Source organism: Falco punctatus (assembly GCF_963210335.1).
Source record: "Falco punctatus genome assembly, chromosome: 12".
Taxonomy (NCBI): Eukaryota; Metazoa; Chordata; class Aves; order Falconiformes; family Falconidae; genus Falco; species Falco punctatus.
The window spans coordinates 31,503,525-31,519,679 of record NC_137592.1 but is presented as its reverse complement, the minus strand read 5'-3'; the positions used below and the strand labels follow the sequence as shown (position 1 = coordinate 31,519,679).

The following is a 16,155-nucleotide window of genomic DNA, read 5'->3' as shown; positions in this document are numbered from 1 at the left end:
GTCATTCCCTGCCAGCTGTCCCGTCCCCCCCCCCCCGCCCAGTACCTCCAGCCGCAGGGATCGGATCAGTCAGGTCTTTGTGCTGTACCTGTAGTTCTGCATCAATCACAAGCAAGGCGGTGCCACACCGTTCTCAGGAAAGAAGTCCTGGTCCATTCCTCTGGGACTGCAAAACAAATTGAGGTCTTTAGCAATGCCAAATGAGCATGATTCCTCACGCAAAACATGCCGTCGGGTTTTTCTGACGCGAGCTGGCCTGGATGTGAAGGGTGTGAAACACGGACAGCTCACCCTTCGTTGCCACCAGCACCATTTTGAAGCACGAGTCCAACAGTCCTGGCAAACATCAGTTCCCTCTGTAAACACCAAACCCTGTGCTATAGCTTAAGACTCGGATCAAGTAACCAAGTAACGACTCCAAAAAATAACCCTTCATCCCGCTGAGACCTGAGGAATGGTGACTCCCATCCTTGATACTCTCGTCACTGTGTGGGGGCTGCTGGCTCTGATTCCAAGAACCGCAGCTCGTACAGGGTCACCTTCTTTCGAGAAGTCCAGAGCAGCCCCTGGCGTGGCGCAGTGGCTGTGGTGGTGAACATCTCCTTTCACGGCCCTTGAATAAGGAAGAGTGTCCAGTGAGAAATACACCGATGGAGACGTGGGCATTTCCGTTAGTTGCACAGCAGGGAGAGAACCAGGGAGGAAAACCAGTGGGCTGATTTTCCAGACAGCAGCTCCCAAAAAGTTTCACGAGGGTCCAAGAAAAGTGACATTCGTAAATAAAATGAATACAGAAGTTGGTTTTGGTTCTGCATCAATGAAACTAACATTATTCATACATTGCAGGAGGTAAGGGACATGACCTGATAGGGAAAGATTTGGGTTATTTACTTATTTTTAATTAGTAATGCTTTCATTTTTAAAGATTAATGCAGAGTGCTGCCTGGCTGGCTGTCCAGGTAAAAAGTTGTAGCTTTGCCAGCATGTGGATTTTCTCAGCTCTGCTTTTGGTTTTCTCCAGATGAGACAAATGACTTTGACCAAAGCAATTAACTTCAAATTCAGAGCTTAAAAGAAAGCCATGCAGTTTTGTTGACATTATATTATAAATCCTTTTCTCAAATATATTTCCGCTACTTGTGGTAATTTTGCCCATGAGAACTTTAGATGTTTGGGAGGAGGAGGGAAAATGGAGAAGTAATACAAATGCTGCCCTGCATGGAAATAATACTGTGGATTTTAAGGTTACTATGTGGAAAGATAGACTTTTTGTACTTTATGTGGAGAGGTGGAGGCCAGAAATGAGGTGGTTGTGCTTTGCTGTGCGGGGCAGCTGTGTTCCCATCACTGCTGGGGTCTGGGGACAGGGGCTGCAGGTGGCCTGCGGGGCACCCAAGGCACCATCTTGGGCTTTACCTACACCGAGACCAAAACCAGAGTTTAGTTTCTGTGACACTCATTTCACAAACTGAAAGGCCTTACGGTGTTTGGTTATTGCAGCTCAGAAGTTTCTTTTCTTTCTTTTTTTTTTTTTTTTTTTTTAATTTTCCCCCTATGAGAGGAACTTGTAAATCAAGGCTTTTGCTTTCTTCCAGTGTCAAACACTGACTGATTCAAGAAATAACATGACAGTATTAATTAGATGTGAGCCAGTTTTGAGAAAGCGATTTGATTTTCAGTTACTGTATTTTCACATTACAGGGTAATAATATGTCAGCAGTTAATAAAAGATATAATAAATATTGTGTATGCACTTGAAATATTAGCATTTTAATATCCATATCCAGAAATAACATTTTCCAGTAGCACAGTGCTGAGAAAATAATTTTTGTGTGTGGATGGATGAGTGGTAATTGATGCACATGTACTTGTTTGACCTGTAGCAGGTTAAATAAAACTTTGGAGGCAGTTGTCCAAACAACGTGTCATCTAGAGCCGATATTAGTGCTAGATCACTTTAGCATCTTTGTCAGCAAACTGCCTTATGCAATGGGAGGTTATTAACACCAGGGAGAAGCTAGCTGAAGAGTACTACTGAATAATGTGACATATTTGAGTTTCTTTCTGTGACTGTCTCAACAACCAGTCACAGAGATCTGCTTCATACACAGAAAATTAAATTTAAATTGCAGAGTCTTGGCTGGAAAATTGTGCAGTTAATCCCATCCCAAAAAATGAAATTTGATTTTTTTTTTCCACATGAACTTTTTTGTGATCTTTCATGCCCTGTTGGTTTCTGCCAGTATTCCCATTGGTTTAGGTTACTTTATTCCTCCCGTTAAGAGAAAAATCAGGGAAGAAAGGAATATATGTGAGGGATTAGTTTGGAGGAAAGTCCCTTCTGCCTCAGAAGTTAATGAGTCCAGTGCAAAAGTACAAAATGACTGCTGAAAGCTCCCTTCTGTAAATGTTGCACAAACTGTATTTTTAAAGGAAAGTGTGCCACAGCTGATGAAGAAGGTAGCAGTGTGTATACGTTGGCTTTCCAAACCCTTTGTTTGTGCCATGGTTCTAGCTATATATACTGATAAGCTGAAGCAGACATCTGTGTTTAAATAGCAGTTGTAGCTGATTCTCTCTGAACTAAATGGCAGGTATTTCAATAAGTATTTTTCAGGAGAAAAATGAAGCAATGTAAGCAGAGGCAATAACCAAGCATTTCTCAAAAGGGGAAAGGAGAATTGGAGGTTTTATTTCCTAGTCCTGCATCCCAAAATATGTTTTCAGGCAGTCATTTGTTGACAGGTATTAAATTCTTACCCATTAATGTCCACATAATCAGGTCTGTCGCTGTCATCCTCCTTGTATCCTGGCCGCCCCCTTTTACCACCTTGTCCCCTTCCTTCCCATGACCTTACCATTAAATTCTCACTTTTTTTGCTCCTCCCCCTCCCAGCACAGCCATGCTGGGTCCTGCCGGGCTGGAGCTGCTTGCCTCCTCCTGCGCTACCCTCGCCAGACGGGGTTTTAAATACACTGACTTTCCTCGGAGAGGCTTTCAGCCTCAGCAGCGCTCTCCAGGCACCATCTGGTCCCAGCATCTCCTTGGCCAGTCACAGGCTCCTGCCTGGCTTTTTCTCTGCCTCTTTTCTGCCTGACCTTCCTTCCCGCCGTCTTGGAGCATCATTGTGGAAAATTTGCTAGATACAACCTGCGTAACTGCTAGCGCTTCCCAGTAGCATCCTCACCTGACCCTTCCCGTCCGCTGCTCCCCCTCCCTCACACTCATGTGCTGTATCTGGGCCACAATCAAACTGGAAGCCCCCCAGAGCAGAGCCTTGTCCTTCCAGCTGCCTTTAGCACCAAGCACAAGGGTGCCGGGCTGGTATCATTAAGCGCTAAAGCTGTACAAATAAATAAGAATGGTTTTGATTACACTGTTGAAGTTCTCATCTAAAATAATATAAGCAGTAGTCACAAGCAGTTATGCTGTTCATAATTCATATAATATTTTAGGACTGCTGGGTTTTAACTGTTGTGTGATTTGGATTTACTCGCAGTTCTCATGGGATAAAGTGTATTATTGAACAAGAAAGGAATAAACTATATTCAGAGTAGGGTGCTATGATTTAAAGGAGAGCTGGTGGAATACTACAAAAGAAAATATGCAGGATCCATTATACTGTTAATGAGCGCACGATTCAGATTGGTGATTTAATTTTTAGATTGTATTTCTCTGGTACCTTCACCTACAACAAGCTTCATACACAAAAACTGAAGAAGATGGTATGTATTTATGCCCAGTCGTGCAAAACCTGAATAACAATAATAATAATAAAATTACTTTCCAATATTGTTTATTCATTTGCATTATTTTTTTTTTTTAATGACATAGCATTCAAAGAGCACTATTAGAGGGGCACAGCCATAATTGCTGGTCATGGTAGTAGCCTTTGAGCAGCTTGACGTTTATCCATAGCTACAGACTTGCTGTCTTTGAGCCAGGACTAGGGCGTCAGTTTTTGATCTGGCCAGGAGCTTTCTTGAAATAGTCACCATTTCCTTCCTCAGGCAAGGTGGCAGATTGGTGTTAACCTGAACTTTCTCTTGGCTAAGACACAAATCCCAAAGTCCTTATTTTTTTCCAGCACACCTGACTGATGTAAGCAAGACCTGTTCCTGCAGGGGCTACACCCATGAGTAATTGTCAGAAATTACATTACGCAGTGACTTCTAGCTTTACAAAATGTGATATATCTATATTTTGTCCATTTTTTATATTGGCATGCTAATCATAAGCTTTTTCTACCATCCTTTTTCTGAAATGTGAACAGATGTCCCAACTTTTTAAGAAGCCGCATATTACAATGGACTGCATTTGAAATTGTACAACCACATCTGCCGACTGAATCTGACAAGCTCTGAAAATACACAAAGAAAAGATCATGCAATCAAAAGAAATTCTGCCTGGACTTCCCTGTTTTACACCTGCTATTTTAATATATTTTCTTTAAATCTCTTACAGCTAGAGTATTGCTTCTTAAATGAATTTGAACAACTCTCCCAAGAGACATTCTAATCCGATCATGTATTATGATGATACCAGTTGGATGTTATCCTATTAGGCACTCACTGTAAATAAGGGATTTTCCACTGACTTTTAAATCCTTGATTAATGAGAATGCTCGAAGCAGTGTCCTGTAAATTAGCCATAGTGCTAGCAACAATTGCAATTCACTTAGGAGAACTGATTTGTTTTAAATCTTTCCATCCAAATTAAAAAGCATGAGAAAAAGATAATGTGCAGAAAGTAAAATGTATTACTGTATCTCACATTATTTATCTGTACCCTGTGGCTGTCTGAGACCCTTAGGTCTCAATAATCCCGTTCTTTGTTCAGGTAAATTCCCTTCAGTCAGAGCTCTTTTGGAAAAAAACCCAAACACCTCTGGTAGCTGGCCCACAGTATTTCTTTAATTGATGTATGTTTTATATTCTCTAGTGTTTTAGCTAATTCTTAATCCCATTTTAAATTGTGTTAAGCAGTCCGATGGCTTTTATTTGTCGCTTGATCACTGCCATTTCACTTGCCTTTCACAGCTTCTTTGCCTTTTTTTTCTGATAAAAATATGTGTGAGTAGCAGGAAGGAGGCATTTGGGTTTGGGGAAAGGGGGGAACAGTGGGGGGCTGTGACACAGCTATTCATTGATCCTTAAACTGGAATCCTTCCTGACGTATTTTTCTGATCACTTCCGTCTCTTATTCAAATACTGATACTTGATTTATTGCTTGCAATGAAATTAGTTTTATACCTAGTATGGGCTTTGAAATATGCACGATTTCCTTTAATACTCTGAGACTTTAACAAGATCTTTCTTGATGTGCTATGTTCACATTTATTTAAGGTATTATTCATCTCTGTGCCCATAATATACATGCACTTTTATCAGTCAAGAACATCCCTTTGTTCTTGCAGAAGTGTGAATACTCTTTCCGTAGACTGGAATTAGTGTCACTTTATAAAGACAGTTTTGACACTCCCTCTTAGAAGTAACTGAGCAAAGTCTCTCTCATACACTAAGACACCAGAAGTGTATGATTTACCCATCCTTATTTTCTGGTAATTTTGAATGCACTGCAAGTTGTACAGAAAGTAGAGCTACTTAAAGTAAACCCTGACCATACTATCCTATACGAAGAGTAATCGGGGGCACTGCAATAATTATATCAACCTATTGCGTTGTTTCACCTCAGTTCGCTCAAGTTATGAGGGTTGCTTGCCCATGGGTGTACTGAAGCGCCCTTAAACAGAATTCCAGTGAGACCAGTAGATCTCACAGACCATCGTTTTTTGCTATGACTATTTATGTATGCATGTGATCCTCTCTATTTAATGGTATTTGTGTACAATTTCCCAGTGATCAATTGGTAAACGTTCAGGCAGGGCAGGAGAGGATAGTCTTCCCCAGTGTTATGGGCAGAAGGAAAAATATGATACTGGTTTCACTGACAATATTGAAATTGTTTGGGAGATGCACGATACCTTTTTTTATACTTATTAGTTATTATTTATACTTAGTAGTTGTATTTTTCACAGGACAGAGTTAACTTTTTATGTGCAGGCTTTCTTGGTTACCTGTTTGTTTGTTTTATATACTTTAGGAAAAACAGATGCTTTTCCACAAAGAGACTTAAGATTGATTTTCAAGTTTAATGGTTGTATTCTGGGGAAAAGAAAGGGATATTAGGCATTCAAGAGGATGGTTGCAGCTGGCTTTTGTTAGACCTCTTATTCCACATGGCAGAAAGAATGGACATCTAGAATATATTTTTTTTTCTTTTTAATTCTCATTTCAAATCTGCCAGCTAGTTTTGGCAGCATTACAGATTTATACAGTGGTTTCCCCCAGCTATAAATTTTGTCAGCTATAAGGAAAGATAATTTTTGTGATTAGGGCATCGAACTGTGACATAATGTAGCTGTTGTCTACAGCCTTTTTGGTTACCTTCAGCAAGTTACTTCATTCACTTATGCCTCCGTCTTTTACCTGTAAAATATAATATTATGATAATAGGCTTTTTTTTGTTATGCCTTGCATATTAATGAATGTATTCCTGTATCACTTTCCTACTTCACAGAAGCGCTGAAAGCATATATTCATTAATGTTCCTGAAGCGTGACGAAGTAAAGCCTATTACTGTAATATGCTTTGCTTTAAAACTTCAGTTAGAATGATAATGATAAACAACATCGGTTAGGCCTTGGTCCTACTGTATAGAAATAAAATTTTTACATGTTCTTAAACTTAGACTTAAACCGATGAAGGAAAACTTTGATGTGTTTTATGTCCCTCATCTGTACTCATGGAGAAAAAAAAAAGTAATAAAAGTAATGTTTCATATTTACTAAAATGGGTTGTATCTCCTCTTTGGCATATGTGCCATATAGGTATCCAAGATTGGCTTTTTGCCTCCTGTATCCTTAGCTTCTTGTTTCAATGTGATGCAGACTTTTTATTCTCCCCATGTATTTCCTTTGGTGAGGCAAAGAGAAGCTTGAAATGGACAGTTATGAAATGTCTTGCCCACAGGAAAAGCTTCTTCCTAACCTCATTAGTAATTGCTGGAGAAATATCCAGGAGCATGACAGTTTATATTTCCCTGCTATTATTTCCCCTAATAACTCTGGATGTTCTTATTACCTTTCTAAATGACTGTTCTCAGAGGTGGCTTGAACAGGAGGTATTTCATTTTATCATGTTGAGATTGATTGCTTCAGTGTTGTGTTGAATATCTCCTCATTCTTGCACTGTAAGAAGCGGTAGATAGGAATCCCCAGATTCTGTTCTTTATAGCGTGTTGTATCATACATCCTTTGGTTTGTCTCCTTTGTGTTGATTTATTTGATTTTTTTTCATACAAGGAACGGTCCAAGCTCATTTTGGATAGCAGTTCCTAGAACCCCTTGGATCTAACCACAGCACTGCGGCAATATTTCACTCGTTTAAGAAAATGAGATGTTTTCCCGTATTTAAGAAAATAGGATGATACCTTCTAACACTGCATATATTTATTATTGTTTTCTTTCCTTGAATTTTTTTTTCTTGTTGTCCTGTTTTTTACTAGGATAGAATTAATTTTCTTCCTAGTTGCTGACATGATGGTTTAGTTGTTGCTAAGTAGTGCTTACTCATAGTCAAGGACTTTCCAGTTCCCCGTGCTCTGCCCAGGGGCAGGTGCACAAGAAGCCGGCAGGGAGCAGAGCCAGGACAGCTGACCCGAGCTATCCATAGGGATGTTCCATACCATAGAGCGTCACGCTCAGTATATAAACTGGGGGCAGTTGGTGGGAGGGGTCGATCGCTACTCAGGGACGGGCTGGGCATCAGTCGGTGGGCGGTGAGCAACTGTGCTGTGCATCACCTGTATTTTGCTTCTTTTCCTTTTTGTTGGCTCTACATCAGAGAAACAAGTGCAATTAATGGAGAAAACATCACTACGTTTCTGATAGTTATAGCAGCTGCAGGCAGTTCAGTATTTTGACTTGGGTTTTTAATGCTTTCAATGTTTTCAGCAGTGTCATAGTAGAGATACTGGAGATAAAGAGGGAAGACCAGCAGCCCTAATATACATATTCTATCCTTCTACTTTCTGTTCTTATTTAAAAAAAAATAAAAAATAAAATGTTTAAGTGCCTGCACTGGATATCTAACAGAGTTCCTCTAAAAACTGACAAGTGCGAATTGAAAAGCAAAGTCCCATTAATACGGAGTTGGAGAGTGTCGCTGTGCCGTTACGTGTTAAGTCTGGAATGCTCTGGGCCTTACATAAAGCCAAGCAAGGAAAAAAAATGCCTGTGAGAATCTTACAACATCTTCAGTCAATTAAAATACATCTGACTTTTCTTTTCTTTGCAGACCACAGATGACATCCTGGTGGCCTCGGCTGAATGTCCTAGCGATGATGAGGACATCGATCCCTGTGAGCCGAGCTCAGGTGGGTTAGGTTAGTCAACTTTTTTATTACTTTCTTTTATTTCATATTTGCATGCTCCAGTCCCCCAGAGTCCTGTCTAGTGGGACAGCCCTTTCTCACATAGCAGGGAGAAGTTGAACTGGGGTCTTTCTACACAGGGCAGCATCAGCGGAGAGGGAGCTTGCTATCTTTTTTTCAAAGAATGGATGGGAGCACATCAATAGTCGTGATCTGAGCAAGGTTGTAGCTTGACCCGAGCCTGGACCGGGAAGGGCATTCTAGGGCTGTTGCAGCTGTGGTATTGTGATAGAGGAGGGACAACATCATTGAGGAGAAAGATGGTGCAATTTTTTGTGCCTTAAGAATTTCCCCCAAATACGATAACAGTACCATATTAAAAATGTCATATCATGTCAGTAGAGTTCATTTTGAATTGTCCTATGTGGTATAAAATACTGTATAGACAGTAAAAACCTGAAGCTGAAGACATAGAATACAACGGTCTGAAATTTCAAATTGTTTTATGGCTTTTTTCCAAGCCAAGACTATTCAGAGTGTATGTTTTAGTTCTGATTAGAAATGAAAAATTTTGACGTTCTAGTATTTTCTGTGGAACAAAAACTTTGTAGTGTTTTGGCCATGTCTTTCCTACTCCCACTGGATAATGGAGATTTAGTACTAATTTTTCTCTGTGATATAATTTCCCTTTTACCTTCATATGCATGAAATACCTCATGCCTTCTCTAAAAATCCGAATGTTTATCACAGATGGGAAAGGAATGCAAAACTTCATAGCAGCAGTGCGAAGCATTACGTTCCTCTATAACCTTCAAAAATTCCAGATAGTGCAATGAGTTACTCCTGCTTTCTTTGTCATCTTGGATTAGCTGCTACCTTTTCTGAGTGAGCAGCCTGTGCTAAAATATATATCTCCGTTTTTCTTATTCACTTGAATTCTGTGCTATTTGGTAGCACACCTGCTCTCAGTTGGTTAGGTAATTTGGTAATCTTTGCTACTTGCTACAATACCTGATACGAAAAGAATTAAGATCAAAGCAGAAATCAATTAAATTTGAAAGCAGTCTATAAATGCAAATCACAGCCAAGAGCAATCTTAGTACAGCACCCAAATCTGAGGCAGGAGATATGTCTACATAGCCTTAAGACAAATTAAATTTTGCTTCAAATGCAGATGCATGGTTCCTTTTCCAAGTCACATAGCCTAATACCCACATGGAATAATTATTTATTTGAATTAAGTAAAGGCAGAGACATTTATGGCTTGTCTCCATGTTTGATGGACCTGCAGGGTGGCATTTGAGTGCTTCCAGGAACCAAGATGTTTATAGATTTGATGAGAATACTTTGTGGTTGGTTTCTTTTGCTGGCCAATAAAAGGATTTCAGAGTGGCTTTCAAAATGCCACAAGATGGAATGACTACTCTTAAATCTGAGCAGCAACAGGTACACCCACCTTACACATTTTTGAATCTCTCAGGAAGACATTTCACTTGCAGAAGTCCCAGACATCATGATCAAGATGTTTAGGAGTTGGGATAAGAATTCATTTTCTGAAAGTCTGAAAATTAATTTTCAGTTGTTTTTTCTTTTTTCCCCTCTGCTCTTTCCTTCTCATTTTCCAAATTCTTGAGTTTAACAACTGCCTTGTCCCGTATGAGTCAATGCACTAGCTCATATGGCTCTGAGCTCATTCATGTTAATTGCTTCCCTGCTTTAGTTAACTCAGGCAGTGCTGCTCAATAGATAAATTGACATTTATGTACTGTAAATGTAGATAATTTTAATATTTTGGTTTAACTTTTATAAGGTAATTGTGAAACAATACAGTATGTACTCAGCACTAAAACATTTCCAAAACCCTGTGAGCATGCAGCTGTTGTATTTGTATTTATATGAATAATATGAATATTAGCTGTGAATTTGTATTGTCTCAGCCTTACAGCTTGCAGATAGCCAATACAATTCCAGAATAATTCTTCTCTGAGGTTGTTTTAAATTTCAGATGTGGAGCTGCAAGGCTTGGTACTCCCGGAGCCATGCTCAGTCATTTAGCTGATGGGTGCAGGAATGAGAGGGGTGAAATGAAGCTTTCTGACAGGTTATCATTTCTGTCCAACCTATGGTCCAGAAGGGGGATGGGAATATTAGTCTTCCTGCAAAACATTGCCATTAGCTTTACGTCCCGGTGTTTACCTCTCCTGGTTTAACTTACCATTCAGCACCCAGCTATGCTTCTCGGTTTTGTTGATGTGAGAATGGTTTTAGTGCTTCATTTCTTGGATCCCAACTGTTACTGCTTATTTTTTTAAAAAAGAAGTGTGGAATGGCACAGGAATTATGTTCTCCATATAATCCCAATTGTCTGGATCATTTTATCTGTCATTCTTTACATCAAAATGTCACTTGTCCTCCCACTCTCAACTCTTAAAAGCTATTAATTTGCCTCCCTCTTCATTGGCCTTGTCCTTTCTTGTATTTGAAACAAGATGAACCGAAGAGGTTACTGAAGTCATAACTTCTAGCATATCTTTCTCTCCACAAGCTGTTTTAGTCTTAGTCACTTCGTCTTATGAATAAGCTTTCTCCGTTAATAGTCTGGTAGGCACAGGTCCATCTCGGTAATACTGCAAGCTTCATGTGGATTTGAGCTACTCCTAAACGGGAGGCTGGAACTTAAGGGAGAGAAGCATAATATTGTTAACACTGACAGATTGATGATTTTTTTTTTTCCTCTTTGCATTTGGGGTAGGAGATAGAAAAGGATATGTACCTCCATTTAAATCCTTCCCATGCTTCAGTTCAGCTTTTTCACCTTAACCCTTTTGACAAACCAGATTTGCTACTCCTCATGGTGAAGCTTATGTTTCCTGGCAGATAACTTCTTGGAGGCAGAACATATGGCGAATAAGGACCGTTTTACTCTTACATTTGCACTTCAGAGCCCGTAGTCTGAGATCCCATTTGATTTCTTGTTTTGCTGCCTGATGGTCAGTCAGCAAAAGGATTCACCCCAGCAGCAGAGAAGATGCCCTCAGAGCTCTCAGGTCAACATTTCTCTGTCAGGAATACATTTCAGGGATGGCCAGAGCCCATCCAGTTTTATTGACAGAGCCATAACCATATGTTTCTATGATGATTGCCCATAATATGCCCTTTTCTAACCAAAGTTCTCAGCTCAGAATGAGAGCCTATTCAACACACAATTTGAATATGGCAAACCTGTATGTCATAGAAAATACTCATTATCTAGATTTTCCTGATTAGTGAGATTTATGCTTAAGATAGGGCTTCTTTTCCAGGATAAATATGTGGCAGTATGTGGTGGCTAACAAGTCTTGGTCTGCCACCACCCGCTTCACTTTCTGTGCACCTGTCTTCTAAACAATAAATGGAAAGATGCAATTTGCAACAAATTTTGTACGGAACATAAAAACGTAGAGCAGATTAAGAGCTGCTAAGCAGCAATCCCATCAACTTGTCTGGAACATAAAGTCACAAAAATTATAATTGCAGATTTCATTGTGGTATACAAACTGCTAAATGTGCCGTAATTGGATGAAGTCATAACAAATTTATTAGCATGCAAAACTTAGTCAACATATTTTATCTGCGTTATGTTTTGTATAGTAAAGCAACACATATTGCTTTCACAGTCTCTCCACGTTCCCCCCTCCTACTCTAAATACTAATAACAACACAAAGAATAATGGTGATGATTATTATAATAATAATAATAAAAATAAGTAAGAGTTTCTGTTCCTTCAGCATCATGTCATAGAGGAAATAATAAAGCCTTTTCATTTTGTAGACAAGTTATGAAAAATGTTAGGGGAAACCTATCCAAAAAAAGGACCTGGGCTGATTTACTGATTTTATGTGAAGAGTTATAAAATTGCGGGTGGACAAATTGCCATTCTGCATATCAGGACTGCTGTTCCAGCCTTTTCAGAGCTCTGTAGAGCTCTGATTTCTGCTGAGTTTCAGTGAGCTACACAGCTTATTTTTTCCAGTTATACTGGGCTGGTATTTTATTTGTTAGTTATTCTCTAGCCACTTCTGTAGCTATTGAAATGTTCCAGAGAGATCCAAACTGGGTCAAATGAAGTGAAATCACTGAGTTTAGTGGCAGGGAAATCTAGACCAGGTGAAAATTCTTATGGTTTCTAACATGCCTGTGAATGGTTCTTCTTTTCTACAATTTACAGTTAAATCCTTCTCAAACTTGGAACTTAACAGAGTTTTAAGTTAGAAATTAGGTTGAAAACCTCTCCTGGCGGCCCCAGCAGAAATGGGATAGATAGAGTTTTTGGCAGTCCTAAGGCCAGAATATATGGTATTCACTGGTTTTATAAGTTTTAGCAGAAAAAGACCTTTAAAGTGAAAAAAGGGTCTTGTACAAACAAGCTCTTTTGTTCATGTTCACATGTTGCAACCAAAGAAAATACTTCATCATCTCTTGATCTGCATTTGTCTGGCAGCTCTTGGGTTCCACTTCCCAGACTGTGTTTGGTGTCAGGTCTTGCCCCTGTTCTGTAGGTACGTAGGATAAGACTAGGCAGGATCAAGTTCAGTGACGTATACCACCAGCTGGTAGCACTGGTTATCTTTCGTAGACCTGATTCTTGATTCTGAGGGAGAAATGGGATCAGTTGTTTTCCTACATTATTAAGTAAGGACCAATAATAGGGATAGATGCTTGTGGACTGATCTTGGAGCATGTGTTGATTTTTCTGCCTCTTGGTCAGGCTCATCGCAATGCAGAAAACAGCTGGCGACAGTCAGAAATCTCCAAAGCATCAGTATGGCCAAGACAAAGCAAACAAGCCATTGCTGAAAGTGACTCTTACGGTTCAGCCATGGCTCTGGGGAAGGCTTTGTCCTGGTAGCAGAGCAGTGCAGGGCTTTGCACACAAACTGCTTCCTGCATAGATACATCCCCTGCTGCGGGATAGCATGTATTGGAGAGGTGGAGAAGGCTAGGAATTATACATTCTCAAGCACTTTGTGATGGTTTAGGTTTGGTCCCGGCACTGATACCTTTTTTCCTAATGGGCAGAGTTGCAAAATACAGGCTGTGAATGATTTATGCTTGTTATTAGAAGTTCTGCTTTTCTTTTCCTGTCACAAATTATTGCACTGTATTCCCGGCGCATCTGGCAGCAAGATAACATTGCAGTAGGAGGTGAAGTGACTCCTATAATTTATGCATCACTGCAAGTGCCCTACTTTAATGCACTTCATGGAATTCATTGTGCAAGGAGCTGAAACAAACAAAAAAATAATAAAACTGCAGTTAGTTCGTAGGGCTACTGTGTTCATTATGGCTCAAGATATAAAGGGAATATTTGTGCCTCAGTCCAATTATCCTGTAGTTCTGTATGTGTTTCCAGTGCTAGAAAGATCGCTGTGTTTTCTTGAATCAGCCTTTTAAAACACTTAGATGAAATACATACAGGCATGTCTGTATGAACTACTGCAGGGTGAAAATTATGCTTTATTTACAAACTTTCTAAACATTACCACCTACCACGTCTATACATAAAGGAACCAAGAGGCTTCAAATATAGATTAATTTTCCTATAACTGAAGTTACAATGGTTGTTTAGGTTGTTTTAATTTTTTTAAAAAAATTGTAAACCCCTCCTCAAAGCAACAGAAAGCAAATCTTACATTTTTCCAAATTATTTTCTTGTGAGCTGAACCACTTCTTTGTCAACAAGCTGAGTTCTTGGTGTCTGTCACTGTGAATTACAAATATGCCATTTCTCATTTGAATTTCTTCAAAAAGAATTTTTTCCTCAAGTATCTAAGAAAATGAGGTTAAAAAGGGCAATTGGTCTATTGCACCAACACTGATCTCTACTCTTTGCCAGCTACACTATTGAAATATGGGAATACTGAGCTTCCCAGCAGCCTAAGGATTTTCATACATTCCCGGTGTTGGGAGCAGCTGAAAACAACAGCACGTGCTAAAGGAAAGGTTTTCTTTCACTCTCACAAATAATCTTTCTATAGTTCAGAGAATTCTGACTCCTCAAATGCATCCTGTGTGATTTTGGTGGTAGTGGTGGTGTTCACACTCTTACACATCCTTTCCTTGTGTAACCTCAAGTGGTACAGGGGATTTGGGACAAATATGAAATTATTCTGAAGTTAATTTTTAAGCACAGTTTAAGACAAAATGCAGCTATTGTTAGCTAAACGTGCCTTTGAAATGGGAACAATTATGTAGACACTCCTTGCCAAACATTGTCATTGTCATCAAATGGTTTGGGTTGGAAGGGACATTAAAGACCATCTAGCTCCAACGCCTTGTCCAACCTGGCCTGGGATGGGGCATTCAAAGAGAGGTTTAATATGTAGCCTAGAGATGACAGCACAAGCTAAGGCTTTCTAGCATGTATTAATTGCCGTCGCAGTGATACGAACATATCAGAAGGCAAAATATGCATGGAAACTGGGGAGCTGGCTTTTTTTTCTGAAAGTAATGGTTTTCTATCAATTCTAATATCAGTGGCTCACTGTGCTCTAAGCCTGATTAGAAATCCCGACATCAGGTTGCTATAAATCATACAAGGCTCTCTGTTAACTTGCACAAGACCCTCTCCACTGGTGCGTAAATGATGAACAGTTTTCCTTGTGTGTGAACTTTGAAGGTGCATTCGTATTCCGCTCATAATCCTGCTAAAGTTGGATGTTCTCACTTCTGTAATGTTTAGAAGAATAACAAACATTTACGATGTAAATACTGAGGTAGTTATTTGTATGTCAGTACCTAATGCTCTGCTTCATGCTTCAGGCATACGCAGACAACATGAAAAGACAGTTCTTGTTCAGAGAAATTTGTTAAGGGACGATTATTAGGACTGCTGAGACATGTTCAGTGGTTTGGAGTTAGATGTCTCCACAGCATAGACAAAACCAGATGGTAACGTGTCTAGTAGTTTGAAGAAATCTACTCATTTTACAAACAATAATTCAAGAAAAATGGGCATATTAATCAATGCTCTTGAAGGAGTGGCCCATGAAAGAAGTCTCTATTATTTTTCTTTCTTTTAAAGATGTAAAACATCACGAGTGGTTCGGTGCTGAAGGTATTTATAGGCAAAGCACATGATCCTGCTGCAGTACCAGGACTGGGAGATGAATGCAGAGAAGCGAACCAGGCAGCCCACGTCACTTATTCACAAATGCACGTGGACGATACGTGTCATACCCACTGGCTCCAGGGCAACTCCCTAGATTTTTCAGTGCTTGTCTGGATCATGGACAATTAAATGTGCACAAGTGTCATGTGATTCTATTCAGGTGTAGAAGTGATTTGTTAGTCAGTCAGGCAAGTGTACAATCCCTGCGTGAGATGATGTGCGAGGAAGTGAATGGGGACAGGTTAGAGCTGAGGGTGGCAGTTCTGTGGGCAGGGTTGGAGGAGAGCAGGAGAAGTCTACTCTCATTCAGCACACACCGAAGTGGAGGAACATGGTCTTGTTTCTTTGTTGAGGCTATCTGGGGGAAATTGTCACACAATCCATTAAATATTCATTCTTTCTTGTTTTCTCTCTCCCTCCAAGTATATACATATGCTTTTGAGGGCTTACCTTCCTGACTTTCCTCAGAAAAAATTGTAGAAAAAAACTGTCGCTCACTCAAACAGTTGCTGTGGCCTATTCCTTTTCCTACATCCAGGTAGAGAACCTGCTTCACAGAACATTCCAGCA

At 39.7% G+C, this 16,155-nt stretch overlaps 1 protein-coding gene across 16 annotated transcripts in view; it reads left to right on the top strand.

Annotated features, from left to right (window-relative positions):
- Positions 1-16,155, top strand: part of NRXN1 (neurexin 1) — a 730,370-nt gene that overhangs the window by 700,009 nt on the left and 14,206 nt on the right. For 10 of the 16 annotated variants that reach the window (XM_080407800.1, XM_080407814.1, XM_080407812.1 and 7 more), the window contains one exon: positions 8,359-8,446. In XM_080407800.1, coding sequence (XP_080263926.1) covers positions 8,359-8,446 — 88 coding nt within the window. The remainder of the gene's footprint in view (positions 1-8,358; positions 8,447-16,155) is intronic. The other 6 variants (XM_080407807.1, XM_080407815.1, XM_080407813.1 and 3 more) reach the window with 1 other exon arrangement.